The sequence below is a fragment of the Miniopterus natalensis genome (assembly GCF_054644295.1).
Source record: "Miniopterus natalensis isolate mMinNat1 chromosome 9 unlocalized genomic scaffold, mMinNat1.hap1 SUPER_9_unloc_1, whole genome shotgun sequence".
Lineage (NCBI taxonomy): Eukaryota > Metazoa > Chordata > Mammalia > Chiroptera > Miniopteridae > Miniopterus > Miniopterus natalensis.
This window is the reverse complement of record NW_028269916.1, coordinates 1-26,690: the sequence shown is the minus strand read 5'-3', so window position 1 is coordinate 26,690 and position 26,690 is coordinate 1. Positions and strand designations below refer to the sequence as shown.

The following is a 26,690-nucleotide window of genomic DNA, read 5'->3' as shown; positions in this document are numbered from 1 at the left end:
GCTGATGGCTGTTTTCTGACTGCAGGGGCAGATCCGCCCTGTCAGCGAAATGGTATAACCAAAATGCCCCAGAGCTCAGGAGTGCATATGGATGAATGCTCAGGGCTGATATCTGAGCCGAAGCTGCAGCCCTCCTCCCAACTGGCTCCCTCTCCCTCGTGGAGGAAACTCAAGCCACAGAGATGATACAGAGGGGACCAGGTGGCCCAGCTCAGCTCCCTGGGGCTCAGCCCAAAGCCCCGTGGACAGATGAGCCTCCTCTACCACCCAGACCATGAGACACAGAAAGAACTGCTGGCCCCTGCGGGTGGCCTGAGAACAGAGCCCCGTGTGAGTCTGCTCTGGAAAGGGCTGGAGCGGAGTCTCCACGAAGCCCTTTCCAACCTTTGGCTGGGACAAGGCTTCTTCGGGGCTCCCAAGTGGGCCTAAGTTGCAGTTGACTGTTCAAGGTGTGAGCTCCTTGGGTATGAATGCCCAGCACCCAGCATAGGGCTGAGGAAATGTGAGCTGTCTGGGAGACTCAGGCAGAGAGAGAGGCCTGGGGCAGGTGGAAAGCTTTTCATTTGGATCTGGCCAAAGAGGAAAAGACAAGAGTGTAGGAGACACCCTCAGTGAACGATGACGATACCACCTACCCTGTGCCACGGATACTAAGCTCAGTAGGCAGAGCAGGGCTGCTGCTCTGCTGAGCCTTGCTGGGGGCCAGGACAGGGCACATGCTGTAGGTCTTTTGTCCTGTGCTGCAGGATCTTGAGGGGTGAGCTCATTCTAGATGAGCCTTTTCCCTTTGTCTTCCCAGTGGTTTCAGCTGAGCTCAGGCAAACATGGAGTTTAGGTGACTGGAGGTTGTGGAAGGCCCCACAGGTACACATAAAGGCACCTCGGCTCTTACAGCTCCCACAACCACACCTGAACTCCACCTGGAACAGACAGCTGGCCTGGCCCCGGCATAAAGGTGAAGTGCAGCTTCATGCCATGCACCATGCTCACCTGACCCTGCAGGGGAGCCCAACTAAGGGAACATGCAGACACAAGGTTTATCAAGGACCCAAGCAGCAGAAACATGCAGGGCAGGGTGACCTGCCCACCCACCCCTGGTCCTGCCCGCCTGCTGGCCCAAACAACAGACAGCAGAGCCCGGCTGGTAGGCAGGCCTGGCTGGAGCGAGCCCAAGGGAGCTGGCCGTGCCCGCTGGTCCCTATTGATGGGAGCATCCCATCGACGGGCGAACTGTAGATGGATAAGAAGTGAAAAGGACCAACCTTCTCGCTGATCTGAGAGATGAGAGTTTGGGTTGATGGCAGAGTGCGATGAAGATGAGGAGGGAATAAAAAAAAGACAAGGAGAAACACAGAGAGAGTAAAAACAGGCCAACCTTCATCTGCCCACACAGCACGGAAACGAGACAAGACTCTTGTGCCCCACGCACACGCACGTGCACACAGGTGCGCGCGGACCACACCGCTCACGAAAGACTCAGGACTCATGGAGGACACAGTGGACAGGGCTGAGTCCCCCGGCAGGTGCTGGGACACCAAGGGCAGAATGGGGAGGTGTGGAAGTGGGGCACAGGCAGGCCCCCATGCCTCACGCACACCCCACAGCTCGTACAGACCCTGAGAGCTGGGCTCTGGGGTCAGGGCCCACCCAGCCCACAAACCCACCAGGCACACAAGCCACTAGGACCCTGCAACCTTGAGGAAGCCCCATGTTGCACGGCAGCACAGTGTGAGGAGCTGGCCTGGGCACCTGTGGGGAGAAAGGCTGCGAAGACATCCTCCTATTTAGAGACAGTTGTGGCCTGGTGGCCAGCTCCCTGCAGAGAAGGGGGAAAGTCAGGGGCAAGTAGGGTAGGCTCTGCAGAGGGTGTGGCCTTGCTCTGGCCCCTGGCAGCTGTACGTCCTGAGAGCTGGAGGAGAGAAATGCTGCGGATGGAAGGAGAGAGTGAGTCACTCAAGGGGGGAGTAGGATGGTGTGGGAGAGAAGCTGGTCCACCAGGCATGCCTGGGCCTGCTAGACCGTGGGTGGAGCTGTGGGCAACTGTGAGCAAAGTCAGAGTAACTGGATGATGCATCCTTCCCCCAACAGTGCTATCCTGACAGCAGCAATGGCTACTCACTGCCAAGCACTTCCTGCATGCCTGGCACCACGCCAGGAGCTTTACACTCGCTGTCCCATTATATGCAGCAACCACAAGGCCTCAGAGTGGGAGCCCTGAGAGTCTGAAGGGACAAGAGGCAAGATGTGAGGTAGACACTGGAGCCAAATCTGAGGAGGCGACATGGCCTCGAGCTTAGTGGACAAGAGTCAGAGATGGATGGAGATGATTGCCTGTGGGAGGCCCTCCATTCAGAGCAGTTCTCAACTGCAAGGATTCCCCCAGGCAACACTGGACAAGGTCTAGAGACATTCTGAATTGTCAGGACTAGGGGGTATTACTGGCACCTAGTGGGCCAGGGATGCTGCTAAACATCCTACTATAATGCACAGGACAGACCCACACAACTAAGAGTTATCCAGCCCAAAACATCAATCATGCCAAGGCTGAGAAACCCTGGGCTAGAGTCCACACCGATCAGATGTTGAGGCTTAGGTCCTGAGAGCAGGTGCCCAGCAGAGGCTCCCTCCGGCCTGGAGGGTAACAGGCAGCTGTTATACTGGGAGGCGGGGGCCAGTAGGCACAGACCAGCAGGCAGGCCAGGACTGGGGTTCAGGATACAGAGGTGGCGGCTAGCACAGAAGCTATCCTAGAGGAGCTGGGGCTGATAGGCGCCCTCAGCACTGCTGGGGCAGAAAGCAGGGGATGTGCCAGGACTGAGATGAGGATGGGAGAAAGACCAGACACAAGGATCCCAGGAGCAGGGCTATCCAGGTGTCTACAGCCCATAAGGTGGGGCCCGTCCTGGGGCTGAAGGGCAGGTCGCTCCCAGCAAAGCAGGGCAGGCTCAGGTTCAGGTGGGGCCTGAGGACAGACTTAGGATTGGCACTGAGATACCAGGGACCACAGAAATGTTTGTGAGACAGAGGCAGAGACAACTGAAGCCAGGCTAAAACAACCTGTTTAGGTCCCAGGCCAAGTGGGCTAGAACTGAAGGAACCCCCACACTCCCTGTGGGAATGAGCCAAGAAGGCAATTCAGAAAGACCTGGTAGGGGTGTGGGGGATGGGCCATGGCAAGAGCCAGTCAGGGTCCTGAGTCCACCATGTATGGGCAGCAGTGGCCCACAGACAGGGAGGCTGCGAGGGGCTGAGGGTCAGAGCTCCCTGGCCAGTGCTCACGCTGTCAGCTCCAAAGAGATTCACCCACTGCCCTGCCTCAGAGCCGAGGTCAGTGTGGTGGTAACTTTAGAGAAAGCTGCCCAGCCAGAATGACAATGCAGGGTCCATCCACCGCAGGTTTGGGCCTTCTTCTGCCTCTGTATGGCCTCCTGCAGCTCTGCCCCAAGAAATATGCCAATGCGGCTTTCTGGCTGAGGCCCGGGACCTCCAAGCTCCTCTCTCTCAGCCCCATGGCCTTCTGGAAGAAGTGTTTGGTCCGAACAAGCATGTGGAAGGGTCCAGGTAGGAGGAGGCAGATGTTTGACAAGGAAGTGTCTTTCCAGCTGCTTGTCTCTCTCAGAGGGGACTCGTCAGGCCCCTGTATGCATATCAGAAGCTCTGTCTGGAGCAGTGGGGGGGGGGGAAGGCTGTGCAATTTACAACACTTATCTTGGTCTTTTGAGTGGTTCTCGTGGTCCTGGCCTCCCTTCCCTGATGCCATTCCTTAAGAAAGGCGCCTGGAATGGCTCAGGTGAGCCTCAAGGAACAGGACACCTGACAAGGGGGCCAATCCAGACCTCCCATCCCATGCCCCCAAGCATGGCCCATTGTCTCTGAAGCACGAGATGTTCATCACCAAAGGGGCTGGAAGCCTGTACCCTCTCAATAACCTGTGTCCTGACATGGGGCAGCCCTTCAGTAAGTACACAGCTGATGGCCTAATTCTCTTTGCCCTATCTGGCCATGTGGCCCTAAAGAGTGGGAGAGGCCACTGCGATCGCCCCACCCTGTGCCTAGCCTTGGGTGGATAGGCAGACACCCCTCATGAAGCTGCACTAAGCACTTAGTGTGATGAAATCATCACTGTAAGGAAGCCGCATCCACTTTTCTTTACAGATGCCCTTAGGGAGATGTTTCACTTTTAATGACGCCCATCTGTACAGGAGGACTAAGTGAGGGGACAGTGGGGGGTAGGAGGGACTCCCAGAGCCCTCCCACCAGGGCACCATGCACACCAGACTCAGCATGTTCATAGGAAGCGGCAGGTGGTTAGCTTTGGTTACCCTTGGGCTATGAGCACCACAGAGACTGGACACTCAAAAACAGTCCTCAGGCTCTCTCTGCTGGGTAGCTGGAATTGTGAAAATGCATGACCCACTTAGTCCCAGCAAGGAACACCTGGAACACAGTAGGCTCACCTGCCAGGCTGCCTCAGCCTGGCCCCCTACAAAAAGGTCCTGGTTGGTGACAGAGTACAGCTGGCTTCCCTTCCAAGAAGGCCCCAGGCAGACCTGGACAGAGGGTAGGCACACCTGGCCTGGAGCCCACCCTGCCTGGGGTGTGGATGGTAGGACAGGCTAGGAAGACTAGGCAGGTGTGCACTTTTACACACAAATGAGTGTGCCTGCTCTGTCTCACACACACACATGCACACACACACACACACACACACACACAGCTCAGAAGGCTCTGGACTCCCATGGGGCTCTGGGCCCATGTGGCAGGATCTACAAGAGATATAAATGCTCCCAAGAGTAGCTGCTTCCCAAAGGGCCTACAGGAAAGAAAGGCATAGTAGTGGTGGACATCAGGAGCTTGCGCAGTGGGAGCTGCTGCTGCTATGACTGCTGCAGAAAGAGGTGAGAAGGAGCGACTGGGCTCATGGCAGCCCCCTATGTGCCCATGCCCAGCAGGGGCAGCTCAGCTCCTTGGAGACAGGGTCAGGCACTGCACTGCCCTAGTCCTTACCTCGCACATATAGGTTGGCAGGGGCCGAGTAGCGTGTGCCTGCAGAGTTGGTCGCCACACACTCGTACTTGCCTTGGTCTGACTCCTCGCTGCTCTCAATCTGCAAGGCACCTGTGGGGACATAAAGACCAAGTTCAGGCTTGGAACACAGGGAGGAGTCTTGACAGCTTTTGTGGCTTGTGTCAACTAGACGTTGCAGACATTGGGGCCATACTCCAAAGTCAGTGTTGCTTCCAGAAAGCTCTCCCTGACTAGCCCAGTGGCCTCCTGGCTGGGACCAAGGGCCGCACTCTGGAGCACAATCCTGCCCACCCCTAAGCGCAGTCGGGCCTGTCGGCTCTGCCATTGGCTCTACCCTCAGCCCCCAACTCCACTGAGTGTCCACCACGCTCCTGCCAATACTGGAGCGCTTGCTAGGGAGCATCCCCATCAATTCTCCCAGCTGTGACAGGCCACGCAGAGCCAGGCGTGGGTGGGAGCAGCCTGTAGACCTGCTGGCCTGGGATGTGTAAGCATGCAATACTCTCACCAAGAAAGAGCCTGGGAATCTGCCACCCACCAGAACCCCACAGGAAGGAAGGGGCTTGCCCTGGGGACCTGGCATCCAGCAGCCTCTGCTAACAGCACCCATCCTCCCCTCCCATTCCACCCCCACCCCGCCGGCCCCACCCATTCCGGCTCGTCTCCTCAGCCTGGTCCTGCTAAAGTGCTTCGACCCACCACGGCTCCTGCATAATTCAGGAGGTTAATGGAGGCTGTAGCTCCCACTCGGCCGGCGCCCTGAAGGGTCTGCTCTGGCCGCAGACGGACAGACAGGAGCCAGGATTGGGGGGGCAGCTGAAAAGGACCCTCATAGGGGGTGGAGGAAACTTGGGCTTGGGGCCAGTCCTGGTAGGTCCAGGTGGGGGAGCCCAAGGCAAGGGTGGTATGGGGGAGGCAAACCACATGACTAGGCCACACCCCCAGTCGTGGCAATAAACACTTGAAAAAACTGCTTGTGAGAGCACACTGGGCAAGCTGTCTGTGACGATATCACCCTGAGGCACAAGTAACACCACTTCCCTGGAACAAGCCAAGACAATCACACCCACACAGGACAGTCCAATGGACAGTTAATAACCCCACAGGACACAGCCTGACAGAAAAACCACCGCCTGCACAGAACATCCAGAGTGACCCTAACAGCCCACCCCTCCCAGGGCCCAGGCCGGCTGACGGTCATACCCACACAGGACACAGAGATTGCCTGCGGACCCCACCTGACTGGGGTAAATAGAACTCTCATGGCCCAGGCCCCAGGGGAGGACCACCATGGTCCACAATCACTTTACTGCCTGACATCCCTCTCCCACCACCCAGACCCAGGGCAGCAGGAGGGACAGTTAACCCCCAAGGGCTTGGGAGCTGAAAATGGGGGAAGGGGCTTCCCAGGCTCAGCCCTGATTCAGGCAAAGGGCTGGCCTGCTCTGTGGTCCTGGCTTCACTGGACATCAGGGAGTGTGAGGGCCGAGATCACATGCCAAATACCCTTCTCCTGAGAGAGCAGCCCAACGGGCACTGGATAGGTCATGTTCATGGGATGGATGGACGCTGCTGCAGACAACGTTCCTTCAAACGTTGAAGGAATGTGGTGGGTCACACCGCTGGCTGAGGGGCTGCACTAAGCTCAGCTCAGCTGGGGAGGAGGGATGTGTGTGCGTGCCAGGCAGGCACAGGAAGTAGTGCCTGGGTGAGATTCCTACTGGGAGAGGAGGCTCCCTGGCGCTGAGAGCCAGGACTGGTCCAGGGACCCAACACAGACCCAGAGCCTATTTGTAAACAGAAACCCCCAAATCTGGAACCAACCTCCACAGGGTGGCAGTGGCTCTTCCCAGCCCCAACTTCTGACCTGAGACCACCTTGGCCCTGAATTCTGAGGGACCAGATGTGCCCAAGGACACTGGAGAGGTGGGGGGAGTGATGTGAGTAAATACAGTACAGAAGCAACCATTTTACAGGGTGTCTGCTCTGTGTCAGACCGTGTGAGATCCTTATCCTCTCCTCTGATCCTCACAGTCCCATGAGGTGGGGCCTTGGCCCCAATTTAAAGAGGAGGAAAGAGATTTCTGAGAGGCAAATCGATTTTCTGAAGTTCATACAGGTGGTGAGTCACACTTGAACCCAAATCTTTTGAGTCCAGAGTCTGGGCTTTGAACCCCGGGCTGCAGGGCTCCTGCATGAAAGCGGCCAGGGGTCAACAGGTTAGGGAGTTTAGTCACACAGCTGTATTTCTCAGCTGTCATCCCACCATCTACACTGAAGTCGTCACTACATGTTCCTCCTAGTGTTTGCTGGGCTGAGGTACATATGGAATGGTCCTCATTTTACCATAGGGCTAGGATGTTAAAGGGAGTTAAGTAGTAACTGAGGGACCCAAGACAAAGGAGGCTCTTGGGAGAAAAGGCAAAGCTTAGTCATGCTCTCCCACCTCGTAGGCATGATCTCCCTCTGTGGCCAGCCTTGAGGACCAGGGCTTGGCTTCACTGCAGGAGCCAACAGGCCCCTTCTGTGGGGCTGGCCTAGAAGGCCTGGGCAATAGGATTTGCTGTCCCCAAGGCGGGGCTCAGCTGAGTATCTTCACAATCCAGACTTGCAATGGATGAATCCACAGGAGGGAATGACCGAGTGTGGATGTGTGTGGTGGCCGGTGGTGTTGAGGGGGCCAGAGCTGGAAATGAGGCTGGAGAGGTCAGGATGGGGATGGGGGAGGTGACGGACTGGACGGGATGGAGTGGTGGTGACGGCAGTGGCGAGGCGTGGCGTGGCGTGGCGAGATGCACGGACAGCATTCTTACCTCTAATTGGTGAACCACCTGGCGAGGTAATTTGAATGCAAATAAGATCAGAGAGAAGCATTAGTACAAAAGGAAGGAAAGCCACAAAAAGCCAAATCAAATAAAATAAAACACGAGAAAGGGCCGTAAATACACGGAGAAATTGAGGCCTGAGTCAGGCTGACGCAGGTTATGTGTGCACAAGCACCAGGCTGAGTGTGGGTGAAGCTGTGTCCCCCAGGTCACTGACACTACTCTGAGGAGGGGGAGAGTAGGGCAGTGTCAGCCAGGCTGCGGGTGATGGGCAACAGGACTGTTAGTCAGGGCTCCTGCAGACCCCACTGGCTGAGGCCAATGGAGGGGGAGGTGAAGAAAAGAGGTAGCAACCTCACCCCGCAGGGGCACCCAAATCCACAGGTGGGTAGATTTCAAAACAAAGCACTTACCAAAACAAACCAGGGCATTTAAGCAGACAGAAGGGCAAAAAGGAGGGCTCGCCATAGGTGACCACCAGACCAGGTCTCCCTGAACAAACATACCAGCCCACCCTGCAGCAAGAAAAGTCTGAACACACAACCTAGTGGCAGACCCAGTAAAGCCCACTCAACCCTCTAAAAACTGAGTGGCTACTGAGCTTCTCTCCAACATGACTGGTGAGAGCCAGAGGCCAGTGCCCAGCCCTTGTCTGTTCAGTGCTTCATAATCCTGGGGATCAGTAGCTGAGAGGGCCAAGTGTTCACCCTCCAAAGGCCTGGTGCAAGGCTAGTGCAAGGTCTGAGCAGGCTCCCTTCCCAACAGGGGCCTCCTCTGAGGCTGTGCTCAGACCTCTTCTTCACCACTCAGAGGAGTGAGGAGCCAGTGGGTGGGCCTGGGCCCAGACCCAACACTGTCTCCCCTGCTCCTCTCTGCCTACTTCTGGGGGAGGGAAGTGTGCCAAGAGACAAATCTGATTACTATTCCATGGGCCTGATGACACCTGCCCGGGAGGAGTTATCATCCATCACCTGCCGGGGGGAATTACCCATCTCCATGTAGGAATGAGGAAACAGAGGCTGAGAAACACAAAGTGACCTGCTCAAAGCCCAAGGTCACATAGCTTTTGAGTGACATGGCAGGAATTGACCCAGTTTGTCTGGCTCATGGCCTGCTTGCAGACCCCAGAGGCTAGACAGAATGCAAAGGCGGCTGTTGGGACGTAGGGTGTGCGTGTGAGGGGATGCAGAGAGATTGTCTAGAAAGAACCATCATCACAATGATTCTCCAAACTTGGTCCAGGGAACTTTAATGTCCCTAAGACCCTTTCAGAGGGTCCACAAAGTCAAAACAATTTTCATAATACTGAGAAATTATTTTCCTTTTTCACTCTTGTTCTCTCAAAAACATGTGGTAGAGTTTTCCAGAGGCTCTATGATGTGTGATATCACAACAGACCGAACGCAGAAGCAGATGTGAGAATCCAGCCATCTTCTAGCAAGCCCAAAATTTAAAAAGATTTGTAAGAGTGTCAAACAATCCTGCTCTTTTCTCACTAAAGGTTTTTTTTAGAAAATATGATTATTTTTTCATTAAAAATATTATTTATATTAACATGTAATGGGGTTTTAAGTTATTTTAAAGTAGATTAATAAACATTAAAGATCTTTTCAGTCTTAATATCTAATATGGTAATTATTGATAAAACCCACACAAACAAAAGCTCTTTGTGGTCTTCTGATATTTACAATTAGAGGTCCTGAAACCAAAAAGTTGAAAACTGCTGATCTACTGCAGTCAGTTCTGGCCTGACCTGGAGGGGTGGCTGTGAAAACGGCCCAGTCTGGGACCCCTAGCTTCTGGCCTCAGCTCTTCTAAAACCTAACCTGCATCCCGGCTGGGTGTGGCCCAATTGGCTGGAGCATCGTCCAGTACATCAGAAGGTTGTGGGTTTGATCCTCCGTCGGGGCGCATGTGGGAAGCAACTGATGAATGTTTCTCTCGCATCGATATTTCTCTCTCTCTCTCTCTCTCTCAAATCAGTTAAAAAATAGATAGCCCAGCCAGGTGTGGCTCAGTGGCTGAATGTAGAATCGTGAACCAGGAGACGAGGAGATCACCGTCTGAGTCCTGGTCAGGGCACACGACCGGGTTGTGGACTCAATCCCCAATAGGGGGCATGCAGGAGGGGACCAATGGATGATGTTTCTATCTATCCCTCTCCCTTCCTCTCTCTCTAAAAATCAATAAAAACATATTTTTTAGATAATAATAATTTCAAAAATAAGTAAAATCTAACCTGATGAATCTTTGGACATCTGAGAACAACCATTTTTCCATCAAACTGAAGGATTTGCCTTTTCCATTTCATAAGGTGGCCATGAGAGACTGTAGGGAACCTGGGAGTCAGCACTGCTCATGAGAGGTGCCAGTGTGTTCAGGCCAAAGGGAAATTATGACCACATGCTGACAGCATGTCCTCCTGGCAGACCAGGAGGATGGTAGGGCAGAGGCGGGGAAAAGGCTCTTCTAGTCAGAGGAGCCAGGGCTAGCCCCCAGAGTGGGGGGCTGCAGGCCTCAGACCCACTCCAGGGACTGCTCTGCACTTCCGTCTGGGTCCCATTCACTGGGTCAGCAGGCTTCCTCCAACAGCCATATTCTGGCATCTCTGTGCTCGATGCCCTGCAGTCTCAGCTCAGGTGTTGGGGGTATGGAAGGAGACTGCTCTCTGGATGAACAGGTGGACATGTACATTACGTTGTCCTCAATGCATAAACCATGACAGGAGGGCAGCTCACACACTCAGGCCACCAGGATGAGTGGAGCACGGGAGGCCCCTCAGGGCTCTGTCTAGGCAGAGCATGTGGCCAACAGCTCCTCTTAGGACCCAGCAGCAGCTCAGAGCCCCATTTGGCAGGTGAGTCCCTACCCGCTGTTTGAGCGACACTGCCTGCTCCTAACTCGATTTCCATTCTCCCTGAGTCTGTCCCATTTTGCATGGGCCCACCCTGGCTCTCAAGTTCAAATTCTCCAAGAGGTTCGTGTTGTTGCAGCAGGTCACATCCCTTCAGTGAGGAACGCACCTGTCGAGCAGAGCTCACACCTGGGCATATACCACCAGCTGCCCTCCTACCCAGCGCTGCTCTAGGGCCAAACCCTGGTGACATGTGCTGTGGCTCAGTCCGAAGATGCCTGATTTCTGGGCACTAGACAGGGGAGGCCTCAGGTTTGGACAAAATGGGACTGTGGAACTCTGCATCCCTAGCAGGGCCTGGCCATTCCCCAGGCCCCAGGTTCTGCATATGTGATACTAGAAGGCTCCTGGGGGACCTCACAGGGGGAGCTCCCTGGCCCTGCACCTCTACATGTGACCCCAGGTGACTCCCTTAACTCAGCTGTAAGTGAGCATGACAATCACAGCCTGTCCTACTTCTCAGGGTTGCAGGAGAATCCAGTGCAACCAAAGGCAGTAAAGTGCTTTGTAAACTGTCGGTGATGCATAAACCGTGAAAGTCCCTGTAAACAGCCAAGTGCTCTGGGGCTTGATTCTACTCTATGAAGGGATGTCCCTGTCAATGTGCTAGGAACAGCCCCAGCACATCTGAAGTGGAAACAGGACAGGGGCAGCAGCTACTGGGATCAGGGGCCAGGGGCCAGGATCAGGCAGTGATGGGGGAAGAGTCCTGTCCATTACCTCCACCCAGAGGTCAAATTGTTGAGTCCCCTCAGGTGCCATCTGGTTCCATCCTAGTAGCCGGGTTTTGGGCCCACAACCCTCAGGTCACAGGGGCAGAAAAGGTCTAGCAAAGAGATCTTTCCTGGACCTGGGAAGCAGAAGGAGTGGACATCAGTCTGCAGGGGCAGGGTCCAAAGGTCATGTTCATGAAATAATTCCTCAACAAGGGCTCAGAGATACCTGTCCTATAGCTGGACTTGTCCGGGGCACTGGGGGGACCTTGCAGAGGGGAGTGAGACCCAGGCCCTCCCAGTAAGGAGGGCCCAGCCTAAGTGAGTAGAGCTAGAGCCAGATGGTAAAATGTAAAGTGAGATGAGTCCTAAAGGAGTAGGTTTTAGGCAGAAAAGGGGGGGAGGGAGCTTCACATTTGGTGAATGTGAGCAGAGGGCCAGGATGGAGTCAGAGAGGCTCTCAGTGGAAGTGGGAATAGGAAGAGCACAGTTCCCAGAGCCCTCACCATACACCAGGCAGTAAACTAAAGCTCTGATTGCCACTGTCTCAGTGCTCTCTGCAACTCCTTTTTAAAGATGAAAAATCTGAAACTCAAAGAAGTTAAATAACTTAACTGAGGCCACAGAGTCAGTAAGGGGTGCAGCCAGGACCCAATGAGACAAAGGTGGAGACGTGAGCAGGGGAAGATAGAGAAAGGTGCTAGGTGCTCTGTTCAAGGGCATGCACCTGACCATGTGGGCAATGAGGATGTCAGAGCACAGAGGGACATGAGCAGAAAACTCTGACGGTGCTGGAGGATAGATTTCAGGGGAGAGCGTAGAAGCAGGAAGAACAGTGTTTTGGTGACCTGGGACATGGCCAAGGCAGGGAGAAAGGAGAAAAGGGGACCAGCTTGAGAGTCGATGGTGCCAAATCAAGAGGACTTGGTCATTCCTTGCCGGAAGGGGAGTCAGGATCTCAGGTTGGAGGCTGCCACTCAGAGAGAGAGGCTCAGCAGGAGAAGGGTATGGCTGTCTGGGAAGGTCATCACTCATCACAGTCCGGGTGACACCCAGAAGGCAGATACATTTTTTGGTCTAGAACACAGGCAAGATGTTTAGGTTGGAGAGACAGATCTGGCAGTTGCAGGAGTGGAGAGGGTACCTGAAGTGGGTGAGCAGGCCCAGGGAAAGGCTCTGTCCATGGGGCAAGGACAGGGCTCACGGCTCCCCAGCTGGAGGAACAGGCAGAGGAAGAGGAGACTGTAGGGCAGATAGAGAAAGAGAAAAGCCAGGGAGACCTAGGAGGGAGTGGCTGAGAAGGAGGGAGGGGTGTGGACTGCTGCTGAGAGAACAAGGAGGCTGAGGCCTAGGCAGCTTTGGGTGGAGTACTGGGCGGAAGCCAACTCACAGGGCAGTGAATGGGTGGCACGGGGCCCGGCACACAGCAAGCACTACATAAATACTTGATGAACGAACGCGCGAGACAGCGTGTCTTCCCAGAACTGCTGCCACGGACAATCAGTGCCATTCGGGGTGGAGGCCAGACCTGCGGGGAGGACCATCTGGCTGCTTGGGGAGCCTGCCTGGGGGACTGTGGGGAAACACAGAGGAGCCGAACCGTGCCGGCCTCTGGGCAGCACTGGGCAATGGCTACAAACGCTGCCGGACTGTTTCCTGCCTTGATTATGGCTGTTTTAATTAACTGCACTACAGCTGCCTCCATCTTGTTGAGTTTTAATTAAATTAAATGAGCTAACACTTCATAGGCTGTCTCAGGCGGCCGTAGCTGGGGCCGGAATCCTGCCCCTGCTGGGCACATCATCTCTCCCTCCTCCCTGGGCACCACATGGAGTGGCAAGGAACCCTCTGAAGCAGCAGGGCCTGAGAGGAGCAGAGTCACGTCCTCCTTTACAGTGTTGGCATCACAGTTGAGGGGCTCCAGCCAGAACTGGTCATCCTGCCCGAGCCCCCATCCCACAGCTACCAGGAGAACTTTGGACCAAGGCCTATGGGTCCAGCCATGCTGGCGGAAGATGCTGAATGCAGCTAAGCTGATCCTGAACCTCCTTTCCCGCCTGCTCCATTCCCACAAAAACTGAATCAATTATCTTGGCGGGAGCCTCGCAGGCAGATCGATCAATGGGGCGACACCTCTCGCCTGGTCAAGATGGTATCCTTGCTCCCAGGGCTCCAAGCTGGCTCTACTGAGACATCCAGAGGGAAGAGGTGGCCTTGGTGGCTGAGGGACAGCAGCAACTCTCCCTGGCTCTAAGCTCTGAGGTCCAGCCTTTTGAAGCCTGATGAATCAGGCATTTTGGCCTCTTTCCCTGCAGTCTGGAGAAGCAAAGGGAAGCACAATCCAGGCCCCCTCCCAGGCTATCGCGCGAGATAGCGTGTCTTCCCAGAACTACTGCCACAGGCTACAGGGAAGGTGGAGGAGGAACACCAACAGAGCAACTATGCAGAGCCCGACACCAGGCTGGGCATGACACTCCTGTGACAGTCCTGTGAGGAGTAGGGCTGGCCTGAAGTCTGAGTCTGACAATGCCGGGATGGTAAAAGAATCACCGATGACTAGCTCTCTTCCTGGGCCAGGTGGGCCTACAGCAACATCCGGCCCACCCACTAGGTGCTCTCAGCTCAGCCCTGGAGGGTCAGCCCCAGGTGGAGGCCTCCTGTGGCTCCCAGGCACCCAGGCCCAAGAAGGAAGGCTGTGCTGGGTTCAGGCCCCACACTTTTCCTCATGTCTGTGCAGCCTTCTGCTTACCTGAACGCAGCTGCTTGATGCGACCGTTGCTTGTGGAGGGATCCACAGGAAGGAAGTCCTTGAACCAAGAGATCTCAGGGTCTGGATTCCCTCCTGCTGCGCATAACATGGTGGCGGTGCGCGCTTTCTCCACCACCTTTAGCTGAGGCCCCATGTCAATGGAGGGGAACCCTGGGGGCATCTGGTTCTCTACAGACAAAGAATAGATGTGCATGTTAGGGCTAGGGCCTCCCTCTGTGGACAGCTACCCCTGACTCCAAGGTTGGCTGGGATCCTCAAGATTCTTCTCTCCCTGATCCCTGACTTCCAAGCAGAGCCCTGAGGCCCACTGCCCAGACCTACCCTTCACAGGGCCCGGAGCTGCAGGGGGAATCACCTGCCCTGTCAGGCAGTTGGTTTCCAGGTCTGAGAAGCAATGCCTCAGACTGAAGACATCAGCACTTGTCTCTCTAGGCCCTGGGAGAAACTAGGATTGATGTAGCAAAAAGTGCTAGAGGGACGCTGGGCTGTATGGGGCTCACAGCTGACTCAGTGGCATCAACAGCAACACTCACCCCCCAAAGGCTCCCTGTGCTGTCCAGCACCCACCCCCCTTGTCTTCTTCCGCCATTGTCTGCATCCAGCCTTCAGCTCCACCACATGGCAGAACCCCACATCACAGCCTGGGTTCTAGCCCTGGCTCTGAACACCCCCTATGCTACCAATGAGCCACCCTCGACCCCCGATCCTGACTCTGACTCATTCTCTACTGCAGCCTTGATCCTGACCCTCCTCCCTCACTCAGTTCTGACCTGGGGGCCAGAGCCAGGCCTGGGGACCATGTATGAGCACATGGAGGCTAAGGAAATAAAAAAGCTCTGAGCACACTAAAAGTTGATGGAGGGTGTGGGGGGAACAGGGCAAAGCTCCTCCCTAGCTGCTGTCTTCTGGCTCAGAGTCACTTCCACAGGTGCAATTAGAACAAACATTAGCACCCCCCCCCTCACCCCCCTGCATATGGACTCCTGCATCAGTCCTGAGGGTCTGGGGGGCAAGGCTGCCCACTCCCCACCCTTGGAAGCACAAGCGGTTGGAAGCACAGGGTCCAGACTAGTGCAAACCAAGTAGAGCATCCACCTCCACCACTAACCAGCTGTAACCTGGGTGTGTTACAAATCCTTTCCATGTCTCTGTTTTTATCTGAAAACGGGGTTCAGGCACCCACCTTGTAAAGGCATCATGAGGACATCTGATAATACCCATGAGGTGCTCGAGTCTGTCTGACAAAGAATCTGCACCCAACGGATATTAGCTGATGTTCTTATAACTAGCAAGGGCTGAGCCACTGGGGCAGACAAGTACCAAGACCAGGCCTGGGGCCCCCTGTCCTGTCCTGGGCTGGTGACAGGCCCTTCTCCCAGGAGAAAACTACAGACTGTGTGTGAGCTCACCAGAGCCTCTTCACCAGTGTGGATGCCAGGCACACCCAATGGGGGAAGGGGAATGCTGTCCACTGTCAATCTCCTAGGAGTGGGGCTCCAGGGTGGGGGTGACCAGGAGACTAGCAAGGCTCTGCACCTCCCTCCCACAGGCCCAGCGTAAGTGGGTGTGCAGGGACATTTGCTGAGGTCAGACTCCTGTGCCAGGGAAAAGGCACATGGCATCTCAGAAGGAAAGAAAGTAAAGGGGGGCAGTGCTGTCCTGCCTGAAAGCTCTGAGACCCAGTGAGACCAATGGGGGATGAGGGCAAACAAGAGAGGAAGCTGGAGGAACCCTACCAGGCAGAGGCAAGACATCCCTCTACCTGGTGCCAGACCCCACGAGTTCTCTGCCAAGGCTCCAGGTGCCAGGGGCATCCCAAAGGGACTGTGGTCCAGTCAGGAGATGGGTTCTGGGGGTGGGAGCAGTAGAACTTCCACCATGTCCTCATCTCCCCAGCCTCTCCCTGTAGCCTGCAGTACGCTTCCCCATCTGCAGCCCTAAAAATTCCAGGCATGACCCAAGCATCTCCTTGGCTGTAAATATGATCCCACAGAGTCCTAACTTTCAGCTCTGATTTTTAAAAGGAAAATGTTAAACAGTGGCAAGAAAAGAGAGGATGGAAATGAGGCAGGACTTGGGATGCACCAAGCAGGGAACAGCTTCCTTTGGCCCTGCCACCACTTGCTTTCACAGCCAGGGTAGGGCAGGGCCTGAGGCCCAGGGTTCCCCTTCCATGCTCCCTGTTCTTCCTAGCAGGTGGGGGCACTCAGGACTGCCAGAGCCATCCTAGCCCACCAGGGTGCCAGTTTAGTTCCTCCCAGACCTCAATCCTACCTGCTAAGCCCTCCTGAGCAATGGAGGTGAGGGTGGACAGAGGGGATAGGGCCTGCCAGAGTTAGGGTCCAGGAGTCAGCTGACCCCTATCTACTAGTAAGACAGTCATCAAGGAGAAGGGAAGGAAAATAAACATCTGCAACCCCGAGTCCCAGGAATCTACTCTGAATTCCTAACACAGAGAAGGTCTTTGGGATTTACGCCAAATTAAGGACAATTAATTTTCCTCCCTCAATTATCGTGCCCTCAATGGCTCCATCCTTGGCTCAGATCATCCCTCAGGCACTGCTGTCAGAGCCTGAAACTGGCATGTGTGAAGAGCTGTCCACAAAACAGCAGGACCCAAAAGCCATTCCCCTGTGCCAAGGAGGCTTCCAGGCAGACTCATGAGGCTGCAGTCCTGCACCTCAGGAAGGAGAAGTGTGCCTCACAGGAGGACTCTGGCCCCAGGAGTCACCACTGCTGTCTTTTCCCTCTATGCTCACCTGCTGCGTCCAGCTCGTTATACGGAGCCGAGGACAGCAGCCGGTTTCTGATGCCCGCCGTATGCCTGGACAAGCTGAGCACTGGGCACACTGCTGTAAATTGACCCAGCCACACACTAGCACATTTATCCCCTACACCCTACCCCCCATAGGAGCTGGGTCCTATGGTGAGGAGCAGGCAGGAGAACCACTCAAGCTAAAGACCAGGGCAAATTCCTCCTGCAGATGTCACATGATCACTCCAAACCCATCAACTGGGAAAAGTGAGGCCCAGATAAGAGGGAGAAAAAGTGTTAATGAAACATTTACTACCTTATAGGTACTTAGTTAAAATGCTTTACAGAATGATTTAATCTTTTCCGAAATCCTGAGGTATATAAACAAATGGGGGTTTAAAGAGATCTAGAAACCTGCCCAAGGTCACACAGTTGGATGGGAGGTGGGGCTGGGATGAGACCAGGTGGTGGGACCAAGTGCCTAGCAGGCCTGGGCCAGGGCAGGGCCAGTGGAGGGGAGAGCACCCCTGCGAGCACCCTACCATCATTCTGGCTAACCTCCCCAAGGCTGGCTCAGCCCATTCCCAAGCCACGCCCTCTGCCAGCTTCCAGGGCTCAGCCACTCCACCACAACCCCCTGCACATAAGCCTGGGCATTTTTATTTACTGCAAGACCAACCGGACTGTTCCCACATGTGGCTACACATGGGCAGTGGCCAGGCACCCAGGTTCCAACATCCGAACGTACCCTTCATGTGGAGTCCATTCAAAACCTGTCCTGAGGAGAGGGAGGGGAAGAAGGGCCCCTCCCCCTTCCAGGCCACCCGGTAACCATAGCAACGGTGACGGGCGCTGCCGTGGAAGGGCTGCGCGTGCCCAAGCGTTGCACAGCTGCCGCCCTCCCTCCCCACCTGGGTGGAGCCGTGGTGACCCCTCCCAGGACCCCCACTTCCCAACTCCAGGGAACCCACTCTCCTAGGCGTCCTTCCTGCTCAACCAAAAATGATGGCTGTCCCCCCCACTCCCAGCACAGCACAGGAATGGGGGAGATCCCCACACACCTGCAGCCTCAATGCCTGGGCATCTGCAGTGTCTGCCGCTGTGGGGCTGAGGTCCTCCATCCTCTGATAAGGGATGGAAACAGATGCCTTTGCGGACTTCAGAGGTACCAGGAGCCCAAGTCTCTACAGCTGTTTGTGGATTCCAGCTGCATGCACATATGCACATATAGGGTGCACACACATTCCCCCAGGGTCTGCTCCCACAGACCTCTGTGCCTGTGGTAGCTCCAAACTGTGCTGGTTTTTAGATACTGCAAAGGGAGACCTGACCCCTTTTCTGGGCAGAGGATGACAGGGCATGTACGTACCTGCACTGGGGTGCTGGGAGCCTAAGGATCAGAAAGGGGCAGAAGCCTGGCTGAGGTCCCACAGCAGCGGTGGAGTGGATCAGTTCAATTCCACAACCCACCTGCTAGCTTGGCAGTTTCCCGAAGGAAGAAGGAGATGTAAGAATAGGAAACACTTGAGCATGGGAGGCAGGGAGAGCTTTGGTGGGGGGAGGGAGGGGCTGTCTGAGTAAAGGCTGTGGGAGGGTGAGAAAGGTGGGTCTGGTTGAAGCAAAGGAAAATGTTGGGGTCCTGACAGATGAGACTAGAGTGGGGGTGGACAGGGGATCAGCTTAGGCTGGCTGCAATGACTGGGGGAGGGAGGCTGCTGAGGCCCCCTACAAAGCACACACAGGTCTCTTTGTTGAGCTCAGCCTTAGATGCCTGAGGCGGTGTCTGGGCCAGAGGAGGGGGCTGCACCAGGGAAGATGACAGATGGAGATGCCTTGCAGGGTCTCAGGGTGGGCAGCACCGTCTGTCAGATGACCTTCTCACCCTTGTTTACCCAGCTTCCTGGCATCTCAGTGCACATGCAGGCACACACCAGTACAGGCTCCCTGGGGTGGCACTGTCTGTAAACCTGACCCCCTCCCTGTGTGTGTGTTAGGCCTGTCTCTGAACACACAGACACCTAGAAATATGCAGACACAGAATTACACATGGTGAAAAAGACAGGTGCGAAAACAGAAACCTACATGTGCCTGTGGAGGGCCACCTGCAGTGACAAGCACCTGTGGAAACAGACTCATGCAAACACACATGCAGTCTGATACATACATGTGCTGAGACACGTGCACCTGAAGACACACACAGAGACATGGACAATGAAAAGATGTGTAGAGACACATGAAAGAACTTCGTGGGTAGCTGACAGCTCCCCCAGCTCTCCTGCACTCTGAGGAAACCAAGGCCACCTCAGGCCCTGTCCCTGAGGCAGCTCCATCCTCAGCAAGGGCAGGCCAAGACATCCCCTAGCAAGTCAAAAGGCCTCCCCCGACCTGCAGGATCCCACACTCTCCCAGAGAGCCCGCCTCCACCCCCAGGCTTCCAGGAAGTAAGGGGGGAACCTGGGGAGCCTTGAACCCATCTCCCTTCACAGCTTTCAGTCTCGATTTTCAGCTTTTTCCAAGAGAATACTCCCACCTCTTCCAGCACTCAGATTTCATCAAACTTGGCATCTTAAAAGCCTGTTTTGTTTTTTAATCTGAAGTGTTTGGGGCCTGTCGGCAGCCTTGGCCTCCCCCTCCCAGTCTCTACTCTCAACCCAGGGCTTCCCTGGTATCTCACACAGCCCTACTCAACCTCCCCACCACACATGCCCAAGCGGCCCCGGGGCCATTCCCTGGGCACACACCCTACCCACACTCTGGCTTCCAGGCCCTGGCCCATGTTAGACTCTCCTCTTGGAGCTTCCCACCTCCATCCCACTTCAGGAGGATTCTTTTGATCCATTTACCATTCCCACCATCAGTCACTCCAGACCAGCGGCAGCCTCCCACTCACTCCTCAGGCCCCTGGAGCCAAGCTGTCACCCCCACTGCTTCCTGCCAGCATGTACCCCAAGGTCAACCATGACTCCATGGAGATAAACCCAAAGGAGACTTCTCAGAGTCATCCTGCCTGACCTCTGGACAGCACCCAACCCTGCTGATGACCTCCTCCTCCTCCATGTCCTCTTTTCTCTCTGACTTCCATGGCCTTACTCTGTTTTCCCGCCCACCTCTCAGATCCTCTTCACCAGATTCCTATAGAAACTCCTGTCCCAAGGCAAAGAGTTAGCTTCTGGGGCTCCATCCAGACCCCTTCCTCCCCTGTTGGGTCTCGCTCCTTGAGATTTGCCATTTCTTGGCCTTCAAAACTCCATCTCCAGATGTTCCTTGGACTGCCAGGTGGATCTGAACAAGGCCTCCTTGACACCTCCCCTGGATGCCTGTACATGTCTGACACAACAGATTTCTAACAGGACTCATCAACTTGCCCCTTCAAACCTGGTCCTCCTCCCACACCTGAATCTCGGAGAACAGCACCACCGTCTACCTGGCCACAGAGCCAGTAACCCAGAGGCTCCCACCTCCTCCCCCAGGCAGCCAGGCAGGCCACCTCTCTCTATATACTTGTAACCCAGTCTCACTTCCTCTCCTACCCACTGCTTGGGTTGGCCCACTGCCACCTGTTGTCTGGGCTACAGGGCTGCCCCAACCTCTCACTGGTCTCCTTCCACCCCACTCTGCACTCTCAGTGACCTTTCTGAAGCATACAGTTGATCATGTCGCTCCCATTATTAAAATCCTCTTTCCTCTGGCAACCAGAGAGACAGAGCACCTCACCAAGGATGGAGAATGTGCACACACAGGGTCACTTAAAAATTTTTATTTTTTGTTTTAATCTTCACCCAAGGACATGCCTCTACTGATTTTAGAGAGAAAGGAAGTGAGAAGGAGAGAGAAACATATTGATCAGCTGCTTCCCACATGGCCCTGATCGGGGATCGAACCCGTGACCTTTCAGTGTACAGGGCAACACTCCAACCGAGCCACACCGGTCAAGGCACACACACATGCATATACACACACACACACACACACACACACAGAGTCATTTAAAACCTCCAACTTGGCTACCTGTTCCCAGAGCTGCCAACTCCACTGTGGTCATGAGGCTGGGGGAGAGGGGAGTAATCAAGGGGGCTATGCACATAGCAGGGCTTTATAAGCACCTGTGACTAGAGGGGTAAGAGGGCCACGGTGGGCACAGGGGAAGCGCCTGGTGTGTCTGTGGCTAACAGAAGAGGCAGGTGTACTGCCCACCCCACAGGAAGACCCATTTAGAAAGAAGTCCACTTGGGCCTTTTGAAGGCAGATCAGAACTAGAAAAAATGGGGGATTCAGGTACCAAGGAACCCAGAGTCTAACTTTCTAGGGCCTCCTGGAAGTGCCCACCTACCTGTTTCCCACCCCCATGCCTGGGGCACAGAACTCTCCAGGAAGTGGATGCAGAGTCTTATATGTGCGTGATCTCAGATGCTACTGTGGTCATGATATGGGGGAGACAAGTCACAGAGACCACAGTCACTGGACCCAGAGCACATTAAGTCATGCCTCTGCTGCAAGGGAGAAGCAGAAGTTGGCCTGGGTTCTAGGTCTTCTGTCGCTGCAAATTAGGGAGGTGACAGGCTCTGCTTCATAAAAACCAGCCTGTTACCCAGACACAAATATAGGCAACAGGAAAGGGCACCCCCTGTATCCTCTGTCTGCAGCAGCCCTTTACCTAGTCAAGCCTGGGCCAGGGGCAGGGAGAGCTGACCCCCTGTGAAAACACAAGCTCCCTTACCAGCTCACCTCCAGCCCAGGACAACTCAGGACAGGGGCATATGTTGCTCATCGGCCCTCACGTCGCCGGGGCTTTTTCCAAAGCGATTATGTGTATTCGTGGGTGGAGGGGGGTTCAAGAGGTCCTTCATCACCTCACAGGTCCCAAAGCCAGCCAGGGTCGAAGCCAGGGCAGAAACCAGGGGTTCAGGCCCAGCACTGACTGCTCCCCCACCCCAGTCATTACCTCACATTGCCTGACAGTTGGTCCCCAAGAGCCTGCCTGGAGGCAAGAAAGACCAGGCACTCTACACAGGCACCTGGATTCTTGGGCCCATGTGGCAAGAGTGGTGTGGTCTTGGTCAGTCAGCAGACACCAAGGCCAGGTGGGAACAGGTATAGGGTACCTGGGCTTGGTGGGGGAGGGGAGGGAGAGGAGAGAGAGGAGAGAATCCCAAGGTCTGGGCAGGATCCCTGTCTGGTGCACCCTCCCTCCTGGCCTGATTGCAGAAGAAATGCTGAGGTGCCATCACAGGCACTGAGAAGAGGTCAGGTCAACCATTCTGTCCCACGTTCATCTCTGTCTCAGCTGACCAACAGCTCTGAGCAGGCATCCCGTGTAGTCCCAGAGACAATGAGCCCAGACCCAGTATCTCTGACCTCCCACAGCACCAGACTGATGATACATTCAGTTCAGGCTGCTTGCTGCATAAGCCCCTTACTGTACACACAGCCTGTAAGGTGGAGACCACCTTGTGTACGTACCACACCCACATGCGCATTGTCTAATGTGTGCACACACACACACACTGTGTGATGTACACCACCTGCTGTCCACACCACACCCCCACACTGTCTGATGCACACACACACTGCATGATGTATACCACCTGCTGCATGATGTACACCACCTGCTGCACACCCCCCCATAATGCCCGATATGTGCGCACACACACATGCGCGGAGTCTGCTGTACATCCCTGCTATATATACAGCCTGTAAGGCACACACACGCTATACACACTGCCTGCCTTACACATAGCACAAAGGGCACCCACACCACACACAGGTGCACAATTATCTGCTGTATCCATGACCACAGGGTAAATAATGCCATCTGCACCCAGAGCCCTCAGAGCCAGGGCCCCCAGGACAGAGTCAGAAACAGCTCATCCCTGCCCCTCAGCCTTCCTCCCTCACCACCTCCTTCTTGGCCCTTCCAGAACCTACCCAAGTTACCAGGGTCCTGCCACACCTCTGCTGTCTGGCCTCCACCGGGGCTTTCCTGACCACTGTCCTGCCTGGGCTGGACCCCATGGCCCAGATGAATCTGTGACCTTCAAGACCCTCACTCCCTCCACCTCCTGGAGGCAAAGGCCAAGAAGCAAGGCCTGTCTCCCTTCCCCCTCAGCTCCCCCTCCCTCAAGAAGGAAAATGTCAGATTCCCTGTCTCAGTGGTGGCAGCGGGGCGGGTTGGAGGGGGAGTGATTCAGCCGCCTCAAGAGTGCGGAGTGAGAAGAGCTTTTCCTGCCATTACCCAGCGAGGGAGAGGCTGGCTCGCTAATGGCTTCAATTACCACTCAGACAGGAACGCTGGGCGGCGGGCTCTGCACTCCTCACAGCCCAGGACGGGCTCATCCCCCAGCCAGCTTGTGCTGCTGAGAAGCTGCCTGGGCACCACAGGGCAGTGGGGACTCTGCCTGGGGAGCTGGGTGCAAAGGCCATGATCAGGGGCACTCCCAGAGGCACCAGTGGAGCTGAGTGTGAGGGAAGGCAGGGCAGGGGGCCTAGAACAAACTTGCAGGCCTAAGCTCCCTTTTAGGGGTGCACCAAACCCTCACCTGAGCCAGGTCTCCCTAGGCAGCCCTCAGCCACTCCCCTAAAGAGCCCAGCTTGTGGTGATTGGCTCCAGCCCAAAGCGCCAGTCATTCCTACACACACAGGGCTTTCCTGGCCAGCATAGGAGGCCAGGAGGAGCAAGGCGGGGTGGAGTGGGGGTGGGGGTGGGGGTGGCAGGGCAGTCACAGTCTGGGCTGCATTCCTCTGGCCCCACCCCCTGGCACCTTTGAGGCCTCCCACTCCACTCCTTTCTGCCAAGCCCAGAGCTGGTCAAGGTTACACAGACCAACATGGGAAGTCAGCATTTTGCCTTCCGGGTGCTGTGTTTCAGGAGCAGGAGGGGCTCGTTCAGGCCCACAGCTTCACCCCCACCCAAACATGGACCTGCCCCCCACTCCCCAACACAATCAGACACCTTCCATACTCTAGAAGCACAAACATACCCCAGACCCTGCTAAAGGAACCCAATCCCAGAAGGCCCCTCAGGATGGAGAGACCCCCACAAGTCTGAATGCCCCTCACCTGAGGCCCTGGAAGACCATCCTCCTCCTCCTCCTCCTCCAACCTTTAGAAGTTAAAGCTGCCCAGGGCAGTAGTGGGATAGGAGAGTGCCCACAGAGGACCTGGGGGGAGGGCCAGGGCCAGAGCTGGGGCTGAGGGGCTTTGGGGAGGATTTCTCTTTCAACACTAACAAGGAGGCCCTTTCTCCAATATGAAAGCCTGAGAAGACGCCCTCTGGGGCAGGAGCCACAGTCTGGCCCTTTAACCACTTCCCAAATGCCAGGGCAGGGCAGATGGCTCACTGCTGGGGCAGACACCAACAGGAGGGAGGACAGTGTTGAAATGCTTGCCCTCAGGTCATGAGTGGGGAAACTGAGGTCAGGGGTGGCTGGGTCAGAACACTCAGCAATCAGTGATCCTGGCCCAGGGCCTGTCCTCTGGGCCCCTGCCCCTCAGGTAAATACTCCCCCCATGGGAGTAAAAGATAGGGGCTGCACCACCCAGATAATGCCAGGCAGCATAGAAGCCAGGTGCTGCCAGCTCAGAGGCCTGGGGCTCAGAATGTACGGCTTCTATCCCAACATTCTAGCAGCTACAGTTCCTGATGGAATCCTGTGAAGGGCTAAACTACATCATATCTGATCCTCCAAACCAGCCTGGGCGCTAGGTAGTGCATCTCTATCTACAGGTAGAGCAAATAAGGCTCAGAGGCACAGTTACCTCCCCAAGGTTATAAGGTGAGAGAGTAAGTGGTCAGAGCCCCTGTTCTTAACCATTGTCCTCCACTGCCCCTTGAAGCTGGAGGGCCCCGCCCTGCCTCCCAGGAGGCACACAGACAAAAGAAATTACTGAATGGATGCATGTGTGAACCCAAGAAGCCATAGCGTAAAAATGGCCAATGTGAAAAGATGCTCAACTGCTCTCGTAATCAAAGAAATGCAAATTAAATTGAGATGCCATTTTTTGCCTATTAACTTGGCAAAGATATTTTCTTAATGATAATTCCCACTGCTGGTAAGGATGTGCAGAAAAGAGGCCCTCTTATGACCTGCTTGGTGGGAGTGTAAACTGACACAATCTTCTGGAAATATTGAAAACCTTAAAAACGCATGTGCAGTTTTGATCCAGCATCTCCATGAATCTAGAATAAGGAAATAATCAGGAAGGTGAATACATCTTATCTGCAAAGATGTGTATAACACCTTATTTGTAAAAGCAAAAAACTGGGAAGACCATATGTGTCCAACAATAAGGGAATGGCTAAATAAATTAGGGTACTTCCATGTGACACTTACCCACAGCCATCAAAAATAATGATGCAGAAGAAAACTTAATGAAGAGAACGGTGTTCAAGATATGTTTTTTTAAAAACAGCAGTCTACAAATCATTGGGCAGAATGTGGTCCCATTTTTGTTATATATATAAAATGCATGCACAGAAAACAGACTATAAAGAACTAACCAAGTGTTAATAGCAGAGGTCCGATAACAGGTGATTTTTATTTTTTCCTATGTGCTATTTTATACTTACCAAATTTTCAATAGTAAAGAGGTATTGCTATTGTGATTTTTTTAAAAAAGCAACAATCAATACTACATTTTGAAAATACACGCAGACATATTCAGACTAATGAATCCATCGTGGCTGGGGACTGATCATGCCACTTTGTTCATGGCTTCCCATGTCTCCAGGAAAATGGTGAATTGCTCTCCCCCTCTTCTTTCTGAGCCCTCCAGCTCCACACACCATCCAAAAAGCTCCATTCTCTCCTGCCTCTGGGCCTTGGCACATGCTGATGTTGTTCCTTCTGCAAAGGGCTCCACCCAAACTCCCACTTATCCTCAGAACTCAGCTTAGACAACAGCTCCCTTCTCCCCTGTGCTCCCCCAGTCCTCTGGGCTGCCCCCACAGCACTTACTGGAGACTGAAATTTAGAGAGCCCGGTCAGACAACCCTCTGGACACAAGGTAACATTAGGGAATGTTTGTGAATGGAGGAGCCATCAAGTGAGAGAAGACACTAAAATCTACACATAGAGCCCCAGCCCCCCATGTAGGGCCCTTGCAACTGGAACACAACTCTCTGAAGCCCGATCCACTGCCAGGAGCCATGTAACCCAAGCGATACACAGCTGCAGCCCACACTTCAAGTCAGACTCTAGACACCACCAGATAAATGCCCTTCTCAGCAGGAGAATACAAAGACACGAGGCACACAGCTGACCCAGCACAAGCCAAACCATCCAGGCCAGATCCAATGACCATCTTTGTCCATTGCTGACCTTCACCCACCCTAGAATGGCCAGTTCTTTCTACCAAACACACACCACCCAGTGGCTGGGACAGGGCTGGCTGGCTGGTTCTTCCCAGACATCAGTTTACCTGCCCACCATGCCATGTCCTTCCGTGGCACTTACCTTCCAGCACCGAGAGCTTGGCACTAGTGTTGATTTCTCCCACACTGTTGGTGGCCGTGCACTCATATATGGCTTCGTCTCGCTGCACCCGTAATGGCTGGATCCGCAGCACGGACCCTGCCCCATCATCAAACTCAATTACCTGCCAGAGGACAGACATTTGGTCACAACTTGCTCTGGGTCAGCCATCATCCTGCTCCAAAAGGCCCGCAGGGGAGAGAGAGACAGAGACA

General features: G+C 54.8%; 1 protein-coding gene across 3 annotated transcripts in view; it reads right to left on the bottom strand.

Moving 5' to 3' along the window:
* The window catches only part of PTPRF (protein tyrosine phosphatase receptor type F), a 62,154-nt gene extending 35,537 nt beyond the window's left edge, over positions 1 to 26,617 (bottom strand). For all 3 annotated transcript variants that reach the window (XM_087813712.1, XM_087813710.1, XM_087813711.1), the window contains exons 1-3: positions 26,458 to 26,617; positions 14,230 to 14,418; positions 5,008 to 5,118 (exon numbers count right to left, since the gene is read on the bottom strand). In XM_087813712.1, the coding sequence (XP_087669838.1) occupies positions 5,008 to 5,118; positions 14,230 to 14,418; positions 26,458 to 26,617 (460 nt within the window). The remainder of the gene's footprint in view (positions 1 to 5,007; positions 5,119 to 14,229; positions 14,419 to 26,457) is intronic.
* Positions 26,618 to 26,690: the final 73 nt, after the last annotated feature.